We start from the raw sequence: 18835 nt of genomic DNA, 5'->3' as shown, positions 1-18835 counted from the left end.
GCTGCGCGGCGGCCGGCGGTTGTCGGCGGGGCAGTCCGGCGGGCAGCGGCGGCTGTTCCGGCTGCGGCGCAGCGGCGGACGAGCGGGCTGGCCGGGATGCGGGGCCGCCGCCTCCCCAGAACCTGAGTGCCGGCCGGGCCGCGCGCCCACCCCTGCCCCCGGCCCCCACCGCTCCCCCCCGACACACACACACACCCTCACCCCCGCCTCCGGCCGCCTCGGGCCGAGCGTTCCGAGCGCGGCCCGGGCCCTGCGCCGCCGCCGCCAACGCCGCCGCCCCGCCCCTCCCCCGCCCGGCCGGCCGGCCGGCCCCGGCGCTCATGCGGACCGAGCCCCGCCCCCCGGCCGAGCCCGCCGCCCGCGCCCGCGCCTGAGCCCGCGCCGCGCGCCTGCCCGCCCGCACCATGCTCAAGTGCATCCCGCTGTGGCGCTGCAACCGGCACGTGGAGTCGGTGGACAAGCGGCACTGCTCGCTGCAGGCCGTGCCCGAGGAGATCTACCGCTACAGCCGCAGCCTGGAGGAGCTGCTCCTCGACGCCAACCAGCTGCGCGAGCTGCCCAAGGTGAGCGGCCGTCCGCACCTGGGCACCCGGCGGCGGGGTCGGGCCGGCCCCACCCTCCTCAGCGACCTCGGGTGCTGGCACCAGGTGGCAGTGGCCATCGGGTGCGTGCCTGGGAGTGGTGGGGCCGAGCACAGCCTCGGAGGGCAGCGCTGGGGCGAGGGCCGCGGCCGTGGTAGGTGGGACGGGGTGGACGCAGGGGAAGGTGAACCTGGTCTGGCAGGTGGAGCCCAACCTGCCGGGCTGCTCTGGAGGCAGGGAGCCCAGCCCTCGCCTCGGCCTGCGCTCCTCCTGGGGGCAGAGTTGGGGTAGGCGAGCTCTCCGCGCGGTCCTCGGCCCTGATAGGTCTGAGGTCTGCAGGCTCTCCAAGCGCTCTCTGCTGTCGCGCCTCCCGGTCAGCTTGCTTTCCTTCTAAGGGCGCTCCGGAGAAGAGGCTGAAGAAAGCAGGTCATAAAAGGATTTCCTTCCTGGAGACAGGGTGCTAAGTGGCCCAGTGCCTGGGGGCTGTGTGCCACAAAGGGTGTGCCCCCCCTCCCCGTCCTGGGCTTGGATGGGAGGGCTCTGTCCCCCGCCGTTTCCAGGAGCCTTCAGAACTACCTGTGCTCGTGGGGCTTCACTGCTGTTGTCAAATTTTTTTTTTTTTCCTTTCTGTTTTGTAGCTAGCTGTCAAGTTCTTGCTACAGATTCGGGCCGGGGTGGTTGGGTGCCGTGGCAGAAAGCACTGTGGGCCCTGACAGGCTCCCTTCCTGGGTGGGTAGAAGAGGTGCTGCAGGTGGCAAGTGGAGTCTTGCGGGAACACCCAGAGTAGGGAACAGAGAACCACCCAGCTTGGAGCGGATGGATGACTTTTGGGAACGTGAGGTCCGTCCTAGGGCAAGATGGGGGCAGGGAAGGCGTCTGAGGTGATGTCAAGGGATCAGGTGCCAGAAATTAGGAAGGTAGAAGTGTAGCCAGGTGTGGGTACACAATTGTCTTTCCTTTTGTGGTTTTTTGCTGCTGACGGGGGTGATGAGGCAGGACTCTGGGTTCCTGTGTGGCCTGGAGCAGGCAGAGGCCCACGGGATCTGTAGCTTGTGAATTCGTGTCTGCTTTGGAGGAGCTCTCTGTTGCAGAGTCTTTCCTCCCCTGACCCCACTCCCTGCCCACAGCCCTTCTTTCGGCTTTTGAACCTGCGCAAGCTGGGCCTGAGTGACAACGAGATCCAGCGGTTGCCCCCCGAGGTGGCCAATTTTATGCAGCTGGTGGAGCTGGACGTGTCCCGGAACGGTGCGGGAGCCGAACGCGGGGCTGGGGTGGAGCTTACGGGTGGCAGGAAGGGCTCTGAGCCCTTGGGGACTCTGGGTGTGTCTCCACGGTGACCCCGCTTCTCTCGCAGACATCCCCGAGATCCCGGAGAGCATCAAGTTCTGCAAGGCTCTGGAGATCGCAGACTTCAGCGGGAACCCCTTGTCTAGGTGGGTGGTGGCTGTGGTGGGGGGCAGTGGCGGGCGTGGGGGCTTCCACAGCCCTGTTCTGGACATCTGAGGCCCCTCTTCCTCTGGCGCAGGCTCCCCGAAGGCTTCACTCAGCTGCGCAGCCTGGCTCACCTGGCACTGAATGATGTGTCTCTGCAGGCGCTGCCCGGGGACGTGGGCAAGTGAGTGCCCTCCAGGGCAAGGGGACTCGGCTCAGCCCCACTTCTCCGTTTCTCCCCACCGTCCCTGCTTCCATCACTCCCCACCCTGATCTCTCTTTCAGCCTCGCCAACCTGGTGACCCTAGAGCTCCGGGAGAACCTGCTCAAGTCCTTGCCTGCGTGAGTGGGCGCGGGTCTTTTTCCAGCACCTGCTTGAGCTGCGGGCCTAGGGGGCCTTGGGCCACGCAACCACAGCAGAACCTGCTCTTTGTTCTGTAGGTCTCTGTCCTTCCTGGTCAAGCTGGAACAGCTGGATCTGGGAGGCAATGAGCTCGAAGTACTGGTATGGAGAGGGCGGGGCCGTCGTGGGGGGCGGGGCCGTCGTGGGCGGGGAGGGGGGGCAGGTGAACCTCTGGCTGTCCCTTTGACCCTGCCACTCTGTCCCCATCTGTTGCTGCAGCCTGACACCCTCGGGGCGCTGCCCAACCTCCGGGAGCTGTGGTTGGACCGCAACCAGTTGTCAGCACTGCCCCCGGTGAGTGAGGGTGTGGCAGCCCCTGGCTGGCACCCGGCCGCCCCCTGACCCTCTGTGCCCACCCTCAGGAGCTGGGGAACCTGCGACGTTTGGTGTGCCTGGACGTGTCGGAAAACCGGCTGGAGGAATTGCCCGCGGAGCTCGGCGGGCTCCTGCTGCTCACCGACCTGCTGCTCTCCCAGAACTTGCTGCAGCGGCTTCCTGATGGCATCGGTCAGCCCCAGCCCGGGCGCTGGGAGGGGCGCGGCTGGCAGTGAACCCTGGCCTAGAGGGGGAGGGCCCGGGGGGAGGGCCCTGACTGTACTTGGGTTCTGAGAGATGCTCCCGAGGAGGGGAAAGGACGCTGGGATGAGGGGTGGCCGGGTGCCGCCCCTGAGGGGCTGAGTCTTGTGGCGGCAGGGTGTGGACGGCGCGCGGGGGAGGGCACACGGGTGTGCGGAGCTGTCCTCCCGGGGGCCAGGGAGGGCGGGGCAGGCGGCGGGGAGGAGTGCTGCCCGCCCTGGGGTTGGGCCGGGCTTTTCCGAGCTGGGAGCTGCATGGGCAGCTGGGCCCTCCACCCCACTCGGCCCTGTCGCCGCGTCTCCCCGCCCCCAGGTCAGCTGAAGCAGCTGTCCATCCTGAAGGTGGACCAGAACCGGCTCCGTGAGATGACCGAGGCCATCGGCGACTGTGAGAACCTCTCTGAGCTAATCCTCACGGAGAACCTGCTGACGGTACGGCCCGGCCCGGCGGGACTGGGGGAGTGAGGGTGGGCTGCCGCTGTGCGGTGGGGCCTGGCTGTCTGCTTGGATGGGGGGGCGTCGGCAGGAAGCGGTTGGCGGGGGGAGAGGCGGCCTGGGCCCTGGAGACTGCCCTGAGGGGTGCCCCTCTCCTTCCAAACCCTAGCGGATTTCTGCCAACCCCTGGCCCTCCCTCTTCCTGGCCAGGCTCTGCCCCGCTCTCTGGGGAAGCTGACCAAGCTGACCAACCTCAACGCGGACCGGAACCGTCTGGAGGTGCTGCCACCGGAGATTGGAGGCTGTGTGGCGCTCAGCGTTCTCTCCTTGCGGGACAACCGCCTGGCCGCCCTGCCACCGGAGCTCGCCCACACGGCTGAGTTACATGTGCTGGACGTGGCCGGGAACCGGTGAGTGCCCAGCCGCCCTGCCCAGCCCCCCGCTGAGCTGACCGTGCCCACCGGCCCCCGCTGAGCTGACCGTGCCCACCGGCCGCCAGGCTGCAGAGTCTGCCGTTTGCGCTCACCCACCTCAACCTCAAGGCCCTGTGGTTGGCTGAGAACCAGGCACAGCCGATGCTCCGGTTCCAGACCGAGGACGATGCTCAGACCGGCGAGAAGGTGCTCACCTGCTACCTGTTGCCTCAGCAGCCCCCGCCCGGTCTTGGTAGGTTGCCGGCGATTAGCAGCTGTGAGCCGGGGCTGGGTACGGCGTCAGACAGGTCCGGCCGCCCTGACGTTCGTTGTCCTTAGAGGCCCCGGGGCGGCAGGGCAGCCCTTCGGAGAGCTGGAGTGACGCCCCGGCCAGCCGCGTCAGCGTCATCCAGTTTCTGGAGGTCCCCACGTGCGGCGACGATGCTGAGGGAGCCGCCGCTGAGAAGCGGGTATGGCGGGGGGCTTCCTGGGTGGGCTGCGTCCTCCCTGCCCTCCCCTGACCCCTGCCCTACCCTGCCCCACCCTGCCCCCTCGTGCACATTGCAGGGCCTGCAGCGTCGGGCCACACCTCACCCCAGCGAGCTGAAGGTGATGAAGAGGGGTGTCGAGGAGCGCCGAGGCGAAGCCCACTCCCGCAGGCCGGAGTCCAGGCCGCCCTCGCCCCTGGAGGAGGTGCCTGTGGGAACCCGCACAGCGCAGGAGGGACACCAGCCCGGCAGGCTTGCACCTCTTGGGAGCCCCTGGGCGTCCTGTCATCCTGGCGGTGGGGCTGTGGGGGCCCGGGCTGGCCGGGGGTGGGGGTCCAGGGCCAAGTGTGCTGTGCTCTCCTCGGGGCAGGGCCGTGTCACGAAGGGCTGTGGCGTGGGCGTGCGGGGCAGGGGTGCGGGGGAGCCGGCCGCGGCCGCGTTCCCAGTGGCGTAGGCGATGGAGATTGGGGCCCGTGGGTCCGCATACGGGTGGCGGGGGCAGGATCGGCTCCGGCGTAGGGAGCTGGGACCAGAGTATGCAAACCCGATCCTGCTCCTTCAGAGGCTTGCAGCCACAAGGGCTAGGGGAAGCTTTGGGATCCTGAGGGTGACACCTGGGGGGACATAGGGCAGCCCCACCCCCACCCCCCACCCTGCGAAGCTGCGTTTGCAGAGCCGTGCTCCTGTCAGGGCTCTGGGGCTTTCTCAGGCTGCCATTCTCCTGGGGGCTCGTCTGGTCCTTGTTCTTCAGTTGTTTGGGGGAAGATCTTTGAGGGGCTCCGCCACGGAACTGTGGTTGTGCATGGCCTCTGTTGAGGCTGGGACAGACCGCCCCCACCTGTGCAGGGGTGAGCCCGCCCGGGGCGCTGCAGACTGACCCCCTGCCCGCCCGGCCACAGGACAAGAGGCTGAGCACCGAGTCTGGAATGAGTGAGGACTCGCAGCCGTCCGCTGGTACAGCCTCCCAGGGTGAACCCGAGGGGCCGCTGACCGAAACACAGGGGCTGAGCCAGCAGGAAGCCGCCCCCAACACCCAGGAGGAGGCTGCGGAGGAGACGTACGAGGAGGTGAGGCTGGTGCCGGGAGCTGAGCAGACACGTGGGCGGGACCGGCCAGCGTGCGGCTGGGCCCCTCCCAGGTGGGCTCTCCCCTCTGGAGCTCAGCTGGGCCTCTGCCCGCCGTGTGTGTCCCCACACGTTCCCTTACGGACTCTTCCCTGGCCTCTGGGACGCCAGGCCCCTCGGGGGCGGGGGCAGACCCCGCCACGGCGCTCACGCCCGGCTTCCTGCAGCCCACGGTGCGCTTCGCGGAGGACACGCTGCTGCTGCCCCCTGGGGAGGACGGCGAGGGCGAGGAGGGGCAGCTCGCGGCGCCCTGGCCCCTGCCTGGCGGGAGGCAGCGTCTCATTCGCAAAGACACCCCTCACTACAAGAAGCACTTCAAGATTTCCAAGCTGCCACAGCCCGAGGCCGTTGTGGCCTTGCTGCAGGGGACACAGCCGGATGGTGAGGGCCCCGTGGGGCCCTCGGCCTGGCACAACGGCCCCCACACGCCCTGGGCTCCTCGGGCCGAGGAGGAGGCCGAGGAGGAGGAGGAGGAGGCGGCGGAGGCCGAGGAGGCCGAGGAGGCCGAGGAGGCGGCGGCGGCGGCGGCCGAGGAGGAGGCGGCGGCGGCCGTGGTGTCCGCGCCCTCCATCAAGGTGGGTTTCTGTTCACAAAGCCGCTTGAGCCAGGCTGCCCTGGCCCCTCCGCGTCAGGCCGCGGTCCGTGCTGGGGTCTCCGGCGGCTCGCACAGGGCTCTGGGCCCACGTCCTGGGTCTGGCTGCCAGGGGCCCGGGGGATGGGGGGTGGTGCGTGGAGGGCACCCCCAAGGGCTGCTGACTCCAGGGTCCTCCTGGGTTGGGTCCAGACTGGGGCCCCGGGGTCTGGCGGCTGCCTCATCACTGCCTGGACTTTTCCTTCCTCCGGGTCCTCCCCAGAGCTGGCCTTCGGGCCCACTGTGGACCCTCACGTGAGTTGGGTCCCTGGCCGTCAGGTGGCCGTCAGGGGCCCACGAGGGGTCCTGCCTGCTCCCTGGGCACATCTCGCTCCACGTGTATCTGACGTCGAGGTTTTGTCCTGAGCACGGGCGTGATGCTGTGGCAGCTAAGGGGCCCGGGACAGCCAGACTCGGCCTCAGCCCGCTGTGGGGTCCCCCCCGACCAGCTGAGCCTGCCCCGTGTGGCAGCGGCGGCGGCGGCCACACGTCTGGACTGGAGGGAAGGGGCCGGTGCTCAGGCTGCGGGAGCTTGGTGTGGTGGTTCCTGTCCTTTCTGCTCTTGGCGGGGCCGGGTGAGGTGGTGGCGGGGCGGCGGCTCACCTGCATGCCCTCGCTGGTCCCGTCCTAACAGGGGGTGTCGTTTGACCAGGCCAATAACCTGCTGATAGAACCCGCACGCATTGAGGAGGAAGAGGTCTGTACTCGCTCTCTGCTTCGTGCTCTGGGTCCCGGGCTGCTGGCCTTGCTTCCTGGGCTGTGGGCTCTCGCGCCTCCTGCCCCCACCCCGCTCGCCTGTGCGGACCCCTGCCCGATAAGAGCTTCTGCCCACCTCCTCAGGGTTGGGGCCTCCCGGCTCTCTGACACAGACGGACAGACATGGAATTGGGGCCTGGGGGAGGCAGCCAGTCTTGACGGGGGTGCTGAGGCGGCATCTGCAGGTGGGGCGGGGCCTCGGGCCTCCATGCAGGCTGTGCCCTGCCCTGGCAGTGCCCATCCCTGTGCAGCCCCTCTGTGCTGCCTGGGGCCGCCCAGGCTGTCGGACGGGACCAGGCCCTCCCTGTGCCCTGCCAGGCCCACAGGCAGCCCCCAGACAGCGAGTGTCTGTTCTGTTTCTAGCTGACACTCACCATCGTGCGGCAGACGGGGGGCCTGGGTATCAGCATCGCTGGTGGCAAGGGCTCTACGCCCTACAAGGGGGATGACGAGGTGAGGGGCTGCAGCTGCCTTGGGGATCCCTCTGCCCCGCAACCCTGCCCCTTCTCCAAGAGGCTTTTGTGGTTTTGAGGGTTGTCGTGCCACCCCTTTGGACCTCACAGCCCACTTTGTTCCGGGCACTTCCTCAAGCTCAGGGCTCCCTGCCCCCCCCAGGTGCCTGGCCATGACTGCTGGCCCAGGACTGGCCCAGGCAGCTTAGTTAGAGCCGGCGGGGTGTGCCAGAGTTCTCCTTGGCACTCTGCCTTCCCTCCCATATTTGGCCCTGTTGGGTTCGGGGTTGCAGATCGTCCTGGGAGGTTAACCTGTGGCCTTGGGCTCTGCGGCACGTGGGACTTGCAGCGGTGAGCCCAGCCCGAGATGGCCCCAGGCCCGGTTCTCTTCTTCCCATGCCCTGGGGTCTCTGCAGGCTCTGCAGGGGGTTTCTAGGCCTTGCCCAGTTGCTCCCCCAGCAGGATAGGGGGTCCCCTCCACGGCCTCTGTCCTTTCTCTCTGTTCAGCTCCCACTCATTCTCCAGGGCATATTCATCTCTCGGGTGTCCGAGGAGGGCCCTGCAGCCCGGGCGGGCGTCCGAGTGGGTGACAAGCTCCTCGAGGTGAGTCGGTGATGCGCCTGGGGCTCCACACGGCCCCGGGGCTCCACACGGCCCCGGCTCTGTTGGGAGCAGAGGGTCAGCTGGGGAGGTGGTCAGCCCTCCAGCAAGCTGGGCGCGGGGGCGGGGGGGGCGTTAGTCCTGCCTGGAGCCTCGGCAGCTGTGTTGGGGGGCTCCCGGGAGACTGTGTGCTTGTGCTAATTACTGACGCACCAGGTTGTAGTCTGAGGGCCACCGGCTCTTTCTGCGGGGCCTGGAGGGGGCCATGGACAGAGGCTGTCGGGCCAGGCGGGTGTTGGCCCAGGCGGAGCTGAGGTTGCACCGCAGCTTCTAGGGAGGAGCCGCCGTGGCCCAGACAGCAGGGAGAGCTGAGGGGAGGGAGTCTCATGGAGCTGGGGTCAGGGTGGAGGCACAGGGTCAGACGCCCAGTGACCCTGGGCTTCGTCAGTTGTGGACTACTTGGGTGAGGGACAGGTGGCGGGGGATTGCAGGGCTGGGGACCCAGGTGAGGACCAGCAGGAAGGGCACCCCCGTGTTCCCGTCAGCCTGGCTCGCGTCCTGCCCGGCCCCGACCCCTGGGGATCACACAGTTTGGGCGCGGGGGGTGGGGGTCAGGCTGCTTGGAGTCCCGCGGCTCGCCCCTCCTGTCCCCCATCTGGGCGGGGCGGGGGCTGTGCGCAGAGCCCCTCGTGTGGCCGTGGCCCCGTTGGGACAGGTGTCCCGCTCTGCAGGTGAACGGCGTGGCTCTGCACAGTGCCGAGCACCACCAGGCTGTGGAGGCGCTGCGGGGGGCAGGCACCACCGTGCAGATGCGCCTGTGGCGGGAGCGCATGGTAGAGCCGGAGAATGCGGTCACCGTCACGCCTCTGCGGCCCGAGGACGACTACAGCCCTCGGGAATGGCGGGGAGCTGGCCTGCGCCTGCCCCTGCCCTCACCGGAGTCCGCCGGGCCCCCCCGCCAGCGCCACGTGGCCTGCCTTGTGCGCAGCGAGAAGGGGCTGGGCTTCAGCATCGCCGGCGGGAAAGGCTCCACGCCTTACCGGGCTGGCGATGGGGTGAGGCGGGTGCGGTGGGGGGCCGGGGTGTGCTTCGGTGGGGGGCCAGGACGGGGACTAGACTCAGTGCCCCTGGCTCTCTCCTCCCGCCCCCCGCCCCCCACAGGGCATCTTCATATCCCGCATCGCGGAGGGGGGTGCCGCCCAGCGGGCGGGCACTCTGCAGGTCGGCGACCGTGTCCTCTCGGTGAGTGGGGGTCGCGGGGCCCGCTCACTGCCCCGTCCGCTCCGCTCACCCCGCAGGGCGCCCTGACCGGCCGCACTCTTGCAGATCAACGGGGTGGACGTGACCGAGGCCAGGCACGAGCACGCCGTCTCCCTGCTGACCGCCGCTTCCCCCACCATCGCCCTACTGCTGGAGCGGGAGGCCGGGGGGCCCCACTCCCCCCCACCCCCCACCGCAGCCGCCACCGCCGTGCTCACTGCCACGCCTGGGGAATCTGGGCCACTGAGGCTGGCCTCTAGCCTGCTGGCTGCTGCCTTGGAGGGGCCGTACCCAGTGGAGGTGAGACCCCAGGCCTCTCTGTGCCCGCTCTCGATTCCCCCCAGGCCCTCCGTAAAGTGTCAGGTAGGGGGCGTCAGTTCCTCCAGGTAGGAAAGCAGGTGTTCATGTGCTCTCCATTCTGGCGCCAGGCCCCTAGGGCTCTGTTTCATAGGTCGCCCCGTCTCCATGTGGCCTTTCGTGTGCTTGTGTGCCCTGATGTGTCAGGGACACCCCCCCCCCCGCCATCCCTAATAACCTGCTTGCCCCCACCTGGGGATCGTACACCCTCCGGGCTGGAGAGGCGCCCCTTTGCTGCTCCAACAGGTTCATTCCAGCCAGCCCCTCGGTATCCCCAGGAGATCTGCCTGCCGAGAGCCGGGGGCCCACTGGGACTCAGCATTGTTGGGGGCTCCGATCACTCCAGCCATCCGTTTGGTATCCAGGAGCCTGGCGTGTTTATCTCCAAGGTAGAGCAGGCCCCACAGGCGTCTCCGTGCTAGGAGGGCCCAGCCTGGGCATAGGGCAGCAAGGGCTCTAGCCCGCTGAACATCATCCTCTCCTGACAGGTGCTCCCACGGGGCCTGGCCGCACGCAGTGGCCTTCGGGTTGGGGACCGCATCCTGGCAGTGAACGGGCAGGACATTCGGGAGGCCACGCACCAGGAGGCGGTCAGTGCCCTGCTTCGGCCCTGCCTGGAGCTGGTCTTGCTCGTGAGGAGGGACCCGCCCCCCCCGGGCATGCGGGAACTCTGTATCCAGAAGGCCCCTGGGGAGAAGCTGGGCATCAGCATTCGAGGAGGTGCCAAGGGCCATGCAGGGAACCCCTGTGATCCCACAGATGAGGGCATCTTCATTTCCAAGGTGAGCCCCTCCCTCGGCCAGACCCGCCCCACTGGGTTTCTCGGGGCGGGGGGCGGGGACGAGGGCCCGGGTGCCAGGCCAGTCCGGAAGCTCCAGGCCCCGGTCTCTGCAGGTGAGCCCCACGGGAGCGGCCGGGCGCGATGGCCGGCTGCGGGTAGGGCTGCGGCTGCTGGAGGTGAACCAGCAGAGCCTGCTCGGCCTGACACACGGCGAGGCCGTGCGGATGCTGCGCGGCGTCGGAGACACCCTCACCGTGCTTGTGTGCGACGGCTTCGACACCAGCATCGCTGTCCCTGCCGAGGTCAGTGCCTGCCCCGGCAGCACCCCGCGGCCCCCGCAGCTCGGCCTGGCGTGTGACCAGGGGCCGTGCGCGGGCCGGGGCAGCTCCGTCTGCAGGCCGTTGCGAGGCGGCGTGTGAGGGTGCTGCGAGCCGCGCCAGGCTTGCCCGGGTGGGACAGCGCCCAAGAGCAGGTGCACGATGGAGCCGTGCGCCTCCAGCGGGCAGCATCTACGGGGTGGGGGCAGTGGGGGGCAGCCTGCAGGCCAGGCACACGGCGAGGCTGCGGCCCCTCAGGACTGCGCCTGCAGACGCGCACGGGGACCCCCGGCCCGTCCAGGCGCTGTTCTCTGCCGGCAGCCGCTCAGCAGACAGCTTGCTCCCCGGGACCTTCTACCTCAGAGCAGAAACCCCGGTGGGGCATGTGGGGGTCCAGCTGTCCTGCCCGGGCCCCAAAGCGAGGGCCAGCGGCCAGGACCAGGACTGAGCTCCAGAGGCCCGGCCCTCAGCCTGGCCCGCGTAGTGAGCGACTCTGGCTTCTGAGCCTCAGCGTCCCCTCTGCTCAGGAGGGTCCCACTGTCCCCACGCTGTCCCGCCTTCTCCGCTGCTGTCCCTGGGGCCCCTGGGCGTACGCTGACACTCGTCACCTGCAGAGGGACAGGGCGGTCAGCACAGGTCGGCCCGTGCCTGGTGGGTGTCTGGGCTGGTGACTTACCACCAGTGAGGGCTCGTCCTTCGTTGGGTGGCGTCTGCTGACGGGAACGGAGCCGGGAACGAGCCGTGCTCCTCGCTCTGGCCCGGATGCCCACGACCGTGTCTCCTTCCATCTTCGAGGGAGCCCTGGGAGTTTCCAGGGAGGAATTTCTCACAGGACTTACGGCTAGAGCGGGTAGTCCAGGGAAGCCCTTACCTTTTATGTATTTCATACGTGCGTTTAGAGGTGTTTCAATCAGTACGTTTGCTGATTTTAAAGCTTTTTATGGAAGAGAAAGAAAAAAACAGCTGCACAGTGAAGGGTGCGAACATGCGCTGAGTCACAGGTGGGGTGCGCACACTTGGCTGTGCTTGGCAGTCCCTCCCCGTGTCACGTGTGTGCCTTCCTCCCGCGGGTGGCTCTCCGGGGGTTCCCAGCACATCAGCCGGCAAGCCTGGGAGCCCGTCTTTGGCTTTTGGGGAGTTTGTGCAGGAAGGCGCCCTGGGGTGACCCTGCGTGCCCCCCACCCCGGCCACCAGCTTGGGCGCTCGGACTCGTCTGTGTGTCCTCCCATAACTGATGTGCGCTCTTTCACCTTCTGAGCATCAGCCTCTTGTTTCGTGAGATACAAATGTTTTTGTCACTTTTTACTTTTTAAGAACGGTTTCTCTGAGGTTTTAGAAATCTAAGCCTTCTGGCTTTTGGCTCACACTTGCCCAAGCGCATCTTCCACCAGCTTCCCAAGAGAGCCGGTGCTTGGGTCCTCACTCACCTTCCCCTTCAGCCCTCCCTCACCGCCCGTGTTGGCGGGGTGCTCCACTTTGCCCTCTGTGCGTCCCTCTCCCACCTTCTGCAGACCAGCCTGCAGGGAGGAGTCCCCCCCGCCCCCCCGGCCACGCAGCCCAGGAGTCGCGCCATACACACCGGCTCCCTTCCCTTCATCCCGTCTGCATTCTCAGGAACAAGTTGGGGTCTTGGAGATCTGCAGAGATGGCAGCTGGAGTGTTTTCCTCTTGCCGAATTCACAGGTCCATATGTTGTTGATGTTTGGGCCCGCACTGTGCCCTCGTCGGGTGTGCGGCTGCCTGCCCAGTGGGACACCCGCCATTCGACAGCTTCCTTGCTCTCTGGAGTGAGCGGGTATCCAGGTGTATCCTGCCCTGGCCCTGGAGCCGGCCATTTCCAGGGGCCCCTGGCCCTGAGAGCCCAGTCAGGCCGGGCAGCACTTGGAGCCTGGGATGTGGATGTTTCTAGGGAGAAGCCATGAGTTTGTACTGTTATTTTGTAAGGAGGCTCCATGGCCAACGGACTTGAACTCATGAGATCAAGAATCGCAGGTTCCTCCGAGCCACCCAGGTGTCCCCATTATTTCTTTGTGCAAAATACAAGCAAATACATAAAATAATTTTGAACTTGGAAAAAAGTTGCAAGAACAGGCCATAGAATCTCTCGCTCAGAGGCCCCGGGCATGCCTCTCCAGCTCTCCAGCTGGTCCACGGCGTCCTTCGTAGCAGAGGGCTCGGTCCAGGGGTGCACAGGCGTCTGGCACCCCATCTCCCCAGTGTCCCCAACCCTGACCTTGTGCAGAGGGTCCCACAGCTGCTGACCGCCGCACGGATGGCGGTGCGTCCCGTCGCCGACGGCCTCCATAGGGCTGTCCCCAGGTTGCCCCACCACAAAGTGGCTCTTTCCCTTTTGAAATTAGTATGTGTTTTGTGGGGGTACTTTGAGTGTTTGTCCCATTCCTTGGCACATTCTCACCCACCAGCGCTAGCACCCGTGGTGTTTCTTGCATTAGTACCGCGCGTGGCCCACAGCCATATTCTAATTCGTGGCTCCTTCTGTGTTCATCCGTTGGCTCTGTGCCGCTAGGGCGAGCGCTTCCTTCCCCGTGGTGAGACTCGCCCGTTTGCTGTTACTGCACCTCTCCGGCCTCTGCGTTCTTTCACGGGTGACGGTTTGTCGCTGTGGCTGCTGGTTTTGTGGCCTGGACCCGGCTTCCGGCCGGCCCTTCTAACGTGGCTCAGCGTCCCGTGAGCAGCCTCCTTCCTGGCACCCGACGCCCGGCGCTTGCCCCATGCTCTCCCGCCCAGCCCTGCGTCCTGCTTCTCCGAAGGAGCACTGGTTCCTTTTAGCGGAAGGTGGTACTTAGAAGCCAAGATCTAGGCCCTGGGTGTGCTCGCGGCCGGCGCGTGAGTGTCTCCAACTGTGGAAAAGCACGCGTTCACGTCCTGCCCACGGGCCAGCCCTTCCCTGTGTGCGCGGCCTTCTCTGGCGAGAGAAACCAGGCGGCGGCCTTGCCTCGCACGCTGCCCGCTCAGCCCCGCCGTGTTCTGCCGTCCTCCCTGGTCTGAGGACCCCACCTTTGTGGGGCATTCCAGAAGTCGGGAAGGTGGGCTCCTTAGTGTCTGTCGTTACGTCTCCTACTCTTGTCAGAGTCCCAGCGCTGGTTGGGCCTCCCGCGTGTCCCTGCCAAGCCCGCATCTCTAGGGTCTTTGTCCACAGTTCACGGTCGCCGTACCCGCCTTGTGAGCGGCACCATTTGTCGTGACAGTATCCCCGTGTCTGCTCCGTGCTTCCGGCCTTGAGCTCCCTCTTCCCTGCAGGGGACCCCTCCCTGCTCCTTGCTTTCCGGGGGGTTGCTACCCCGCTCCCTCCCCTCATTCATTCTCTCACTCGGACTCTCTGAACGGCGGCTGCCCTGGGTTTGTGTTTCGGCCCACCGACAGCTGCCCCCCATCAGTGGGGGCCGTTCGTGTGGGGGGGTCTCCCGAGCCAGCCCCACTCTGGTCCCTGCTATCGGTCAAGGCCAAGCTATCCCCCTTGTCTCTCGTGAGGTTGGAGAGAGCCATTCTGTGTTTCCGCGTGTGTTCCCCCTCAGTCTGTGGTCAAAGCACAGCTCTTGGCCACACGCTCTTGCCCTCCGTCCCCTGCCTGCCCTGCCCGCCGGCTCCCGGCCACCAGACCGCGGGCTCTCCCTTGCTCGGAGCCGCTGGGTCTCTCCTGCATTGTGGTCTTTATTTCGGAGTCCTTTCTGGGTGCTCACGCTGCAGATTCCAGAAACAGCCACCAGGCACCCCGCGGCTCAGTGCCCACAGTCGGCCTGCCCTGCCTCCCGCCACACGTCAGCATGGCCCCAGTGCCCGTGATGTGCCTCCATGACCTTTAGCCTGTGGGGCCAGTGGTGCCATCACAGACCTCCCCGCCCCAGAGGCCGCCTTGGCTGTGTGGCTCACTGGCAGGTCCTCAGCCGGGGCTCCAGCCTACCTCTGGAGTGGACGTTGGAGACCGGGGGGCCCTGCCCTCAGCCTGCTCCTCTCCTCAGGTGTCCCCGGGCGTCATTGCCAACCCCTTTGCGGCAGGCCTCGGCCGCCGGAACAGCCTGGAGAGCATCTCCTCCATCGACCGGGAGCTGAGCCCCGAGGGCTCTGGCAAGGTCAGAACCACCTGCAGCCGGCGGCCCCGGGGCTGGGGAGCCGAAGGCTGCCGGTCCCTGACTGGTGTCCTCTCTGCCCCCAGGAGAAGGAGCTGCCGGGACAGACCCCGCAGTGGGGACTAGAGGCCGTGGTGAGTGACCAGGCACCCCTGCCCCACACACTGGGCTTCTCCTCACGCTCGGGCTCCGGGGCTCCAGGTTCCAGCGGCCCCCTCCCTGCCGGAGCGCTGCAGGGCGCAGCGTGGACAGAGCACAGGGGGCAGGGGGCTGCAGCCCACTCTCGGCAGCATCTGCCGGCCCCCCCAACTTGGGTGCAGACACAGCCTCCCCTGTGTCGACTCTGCTCCCCAGGGCCGGAGCTCGGAGAGCCTCAAGCTGGACTACCGCACTCTAGCCGCCGTGCCCAGCGCTGGGGGCACGCAGAGGGTCAGTGTCCGAGTCCCTGGCCTGCTCTCCGTCTGCCCACCTTAGCTCGGTCCTGCCCCCGTCTGAGCCCCTGCTCGTCACTGAGACCTCAGGGCACGGAGCTTGCAGGCAGGGTCTGCAGGGGCCATGGGCCCCCACGCTGGAGCTCTGCCTCCTGACCTGACACAGGTCCCTCTTCGTCCTCGGGGCCAGCTCCTGGGAAGCCCCCTCCCCCTTCAGAGTCACCGAGCAGGCTGGGGAGTGGGGAGCACAGGCAGCTCGAGGCCACCGGAACCTTCGGGGCTCCTGGTGGGATAGGGCAGGAACAGCCTGGAGCAGCTTCGAGAAGCCATGGGGACTGGGGGGCGGGGGCAGTGGCCCAGTGCTGACAGCTGGGGGGCGGGCACAGGGCAGGATGGAGAGTTGGGCCTCATCCCTCCCCCGAGAGCCATAAACAGCCCTGCCCGAGGCTGTGCCCAGCCGGCCGCGGCTCAAGTCCTACAGGAGGGCGAGTGGTCGCTGCCCGGGCTCCGGGAAGGGCCGGCACAGCTGCGTGGCGGGGGGTGGGGGGGGTGCGTTGCGCCGGGGGCTTTCGTGTAGACCTTTGTTCCTTAGCCATGAGCAGCTGAGTAGGAAGCCCCCAGGAGGGGTGGGGGCCTGGCTGTGGGGGGGCAGGCGAGAGTTGGGGCCTCCCTGGCTCACACCCCTTCAGAGTACATGAGGACGGTTAGCCAGGGGTGGGGGTGCTGCTCACGGACAGGGGAACGGAGAAGCAGAACTCCTCCTTGTGGGGCTGCAGCCCTGCCTGACCCTACCCCCGGCACTGCCTGACCCCTGCAGGTACCGTCTGGGGCGACAGGAGGGAAGATGGCTGAGGGCCCCTGCTCCCCCAGCTGCCAGCAGGTGAGTGCCCACCAGGTCGGGGTGGAGGACAGCACCCCCTCGGAGGAGGGGGTGCCAGGGGACAGCCGCTCCCCTCCAGCTGCCACTCCTGACTGTGAGGGCACAGCCCAGAAGCGCCTCCCTGGCCAGAGGTGGTTGGCGATGGGGCTGGGGGGCTCCCCGTGGCCCCTGGGCAGACAGAGCTGGGTGGTCAGGGATGCCTCAGCGCCGCCACCTGCCTGCTTGTGTATGAGTCCCTGGGGGCCAGCTTGGTCCTGTCGCGGCTCCCTGGGTCTGCTGCGTGGGAGGGCCAGGCCACGGGCACCCCCCTTGCTGCACTGCAGCAGGGAGTAAGCACGGGCCAGCTCCCAGCCACTGCCCCTTCCCAGCAGACAACAGACAGGTGAGTGTTGGCCCCGCGCCCCTGGCTCCCCACCCCCTCCACCCCCCTGGCTCCAGGTCTCTTTCCTCCACCACCCCCCCATCCCCATACCTGAACCCCAATCCCTCTTTCTGGTCTCTGCCCCTGCCCTTTGCTGAGAAAAGTGGCTTGGGCCTGGCCAGGGGGCTCCATGGCCCCCAGGGACAGAGGGGATCCCCGCCCTGTGAGTGCTCAGACCCACAGGACACGGGAGTCGGAGCAGCTGGTGGGGACAGCTGGGGGGGTGGCGGCTGTCTTCCCCTGGCTCACGTGCACCCCCCTCCTTAGCCTCCATCCCCACCCTCCCCCGACGCACTGCCCAGCAACGTGAAGCAGGCCTACAGGACCTTCGCTGCTGTACCCGGCCCGCACCCACCGCAGCACCCCCCTGCCCAGGTACGCGGTGGGCAGCCCGCCCTTCCGCCGCGCATGCGCGTGGGGCATGCGCCCGGGGGGGCCGGGTCTCAGGACCTGCTTCCCACAGCCCCCCACACCCGGACCCACGGCCCCCCCGGAGCAGCTGTCTTTCCGTGAGCGGCAGAAGTACTTTGAACTGGAGGTGCGGGTGCCCCAGGCCGAGGGGCCCCCCAAGCGCGTGTCACTGGTGGGTGCCGACGACCTGCGGAAGATGCGAGAGGAGGAAGGTAGGTGGGGGTTGGGTGGGCAGGTGGGGAGGGCCTGGGCCAGGGTCTCACCTAACCCCCCCCACCCCCAGCCCGAAAGCTGCAGCAGAAGAGGGCGCAGCTGATGCGGGAGGCGGAGGACAGCGGGCTCACCCTGGACCTGGACGGGGAGGCCCCCGAGGAGGAGGAGCAACCCGCGCCCCCGGCCTGGGCCGGCCCTGCGGCAGGGTGAGCGGCAGCCCCGGACGTCCCCCGGGCGGCCCCGTGCCCGCAGCACCCCACCCACCTGCTCCTCCTGCCCTGCCTCCCGCCCCAGGCTCAGCCCCTCGTCCCCCCAGCCGCTCGGAGGCGGCGGCGCCCCGGTGCGCACAGCCAAAGCCGAAAGGCGCCATCAGGAGCGGCTCCGCGTTCAGAGCCCGGAGTTGTCGGCGCCTGACCGGGCTCTGTCCCCCGCCGAGCGGCGCGCCCTGGAGGCCGAGAAGCGCGCGCTGTGGAGGGCAGCCAGGTGAGGCCCTGGTGCCCCCCCCCCAGGCCTGTGCCACCCCCGCTGCCGCGCCCGCCTGCCCAGCGCCACCTCCCGGTCGCCCGCAGGATGAAGTCTCTGGAGCAGGACGCCCTCCGTGCGCAGATGGTCCTCAGCAAGTCCCAGGAGGGCCGGAGCAGGCGCGGGCCCCTGGAGCGGCTGGCCGAGGCCCCCTCGCCCGCGCCCACCCCGTCACCCACTCCCGTGGAAGGTCTGTAGCCGGGCGGGGGTGGGGGGCCCGCCCCGCGGCCCAGACCTCTCCCAACGCCCCCTTCTTGTCTCCTGCCAGACCTCGGGCCCCAGACCAGCACCTCCCCCGGACGCCTGGTGAGGAGCCATCAGCGGTCACCTGCCCTGCACCCCCTCCCCAGACCCCCCTCCCTCCCCCTCTTCACGCTCTCTGCCTTTCTCCCTCACGCTGTCCTTGCAAGGCCTTGTCTGGGAGGAAGTTTGACTACAGGGTGTTTGCAGCCCTCCCTTCTTCCAGACCTGTCTATGACATGCAGGTACCAGGCCCGGCCGCAGGGCAGCCGCACTCAGCTTTGCACCTGGGCCTGCCAGCCAGGCCTGCCCCCCTCTCTCTGAGTCCTGTTCCGTGGGTGCGGGCCCTCCCCAGCCAGCTCCCGTCCTTGGCCAGGGCTCCACGGGCCCCCCCCCCCCACCCAGGCTCTCGGGGGCAGCTGCGGGCAGGCCTGGGGTGCAGCCCTGACCTGATCCTTCTTCCCCTCAGTCCCCAGATTTTGCTGAGGAGCTGAGGTCCCTGGAACCATCTCCCAGCCCTGGTGAGTTGGCACAGGCTTGGCCCTCGGGGTGCACCCAGGGTGCCCGCCCCGCCGCCCCCCCCCCCCCAAACCCCTCCCTCCGTGCCCTGCCTCGCCCACCAGGCCCGCAGGAGGAGGACGGAGAGGTGGCCATGGTGCTCCTGGGCCGGCCCTCGCCAGGCGCCGGGGGCGCTGAGGACGTGGCTCTGTGCAGCAGTCGCCGCCCCATGCGGCCCGGGCGCCGGGGCCTGGGCCCTGTGCCCTCCTAGAGGCTCCGGGTGCCGCCCCCTCGACCCGGGGCGGGGCCCTGCCGGCTGCACCAGCACCCTAGCCCCGAGTCTTTTAACCTGGGTGTTAGCATTTTAAAGAGACCCCTCAGGAGTTCCGGCCGCTGACTAACTGCCCCCTCCCCAGCTGGGACCCACTGGCAAGACTGTAACTAGTGACGTTTGTACAACCAAAGACTCTATTTTGTGGTTTAAGAGGAATAAAATTGACTACGTTTTACTTCCCGTCTGTCCGTTT

At 67.9% G+C, this 18835-nt stretch overlaps 1 protein-coding gene across 7 annotated transcripts; it reads left to right on the top strand.

Moving 5' to 3' along the window:
• The first annotated feature begins 338 nt into the window (after positions 1 to 338).
• Positions 339 to 18817, top strand: SCRIB (scribble planar cell polarity protein). 7 transcript variants are annotated; one of them, XM_073893353.1, is made up of 38 exons: positions 339 to 563; positions 1709 to 1826; positions 1936 to 2014; positions 2107 to 2196; positions 2298 to 2354; positions 2454 to 2517; positions 2635 to 2709; positions 2778 to 2922; positions 3304 to 3422; positions 3636 to 3835; positions 3925 to 4091; positions 4178 to 4308; positions 4406 to 4531; positions 5226 to 5393; positions 5618 to 5953; positions 5987 to 6025; positions 6716 to 6778; positions 7201 to 7290; positions 7815 to 7892; positions 8621 to 8944; positions 9051 to 9131; positions 9216 to 9449; positions 9785 to 9895; positions 9995 to 10288; positions 10401 to 10589; positions 14585 to 14695; positions 14779 to 14826; positions 15047 to 15121; positions 15941 to 16003; positions 16692 to 16799; positions 16888 to 17047; positions 17119 to 17254; positions 17343 to 17531; positions 17618 to 17760; positions 17839 to 17876; positions 17981 to 18055; positions 18280 to 18331; positions 18434 to 18817. In XM_073893353.1, exons 1-38 carry the CDS (start codon positions 405 to 407, stop codon positions 18577 to 18579), a joined length of 4881 nt encoding a protein of 1626 aa, XP_073749454.1. In that variant the 5' UTR covers positions 339 to 404; the 3' UTR covers positions 18580 to 18817. The 7 variants fall into 7 exon arrangements, with proteins under 7 accessions (XP_073749454.1, XP_073749458.1, XP_073749453.1 ...); XM_073893357.1 differs by lacking the exon at positions 6716 to 6778; XM_073893352.1 differs by having other exon boundaries at positions 5618 to 6025; positions 6734 to 6778.
• The last annotated feature ends 18 nt before the right edge of the window (positions 18818 to 18835 follow it).

Source organism: Callorhinus ursinus, unplaced genomic scaffold (assembly GCF_003265705.2).
Source record: "Callorhinus ursinus isolate GAN/ISIS: 27379988/994484 unplaced genomic scaffold, GSC_fseal_2.0 scaffold5, whole genome shotgun sequence".
NCBI lineage: Eukaryota > Metazoa > Chordata > Mammalia > Carnivora > Otariidae > Callorhinus > Callorhinus ursinus.
The sequence above is the reverse complement of the archived record's forward strand: the minus strand, read 5'-3'. Positions and strand labels throughout refer to the sequence as shown.

Bases quoted from the DNA above. Each gene is read 5' to 3' on its own strand.
- SCRIB (XM_025871266.2), top strand. From the start codon at position 405: ATGCTCAAGTGCATCCCGCTGTGGCGCTGCAACCGGCACGTGGAGTCG. The intron at 1,827-1,935 runs GTGCGGGAGCCG...CTTCTCTCGCAG, and splicing joins GCTGGACGTGTCCCGGAACG to ACATCCCCGAGATCCCGGAG. The intron at 17,877-17,980 runs GTGAGGAGCCAT...TGTCCTTGCAAG, and splicing joins GCACCTCCCCCGGACGCCTG to GCCTTGTCTGGGAGGAAGTT.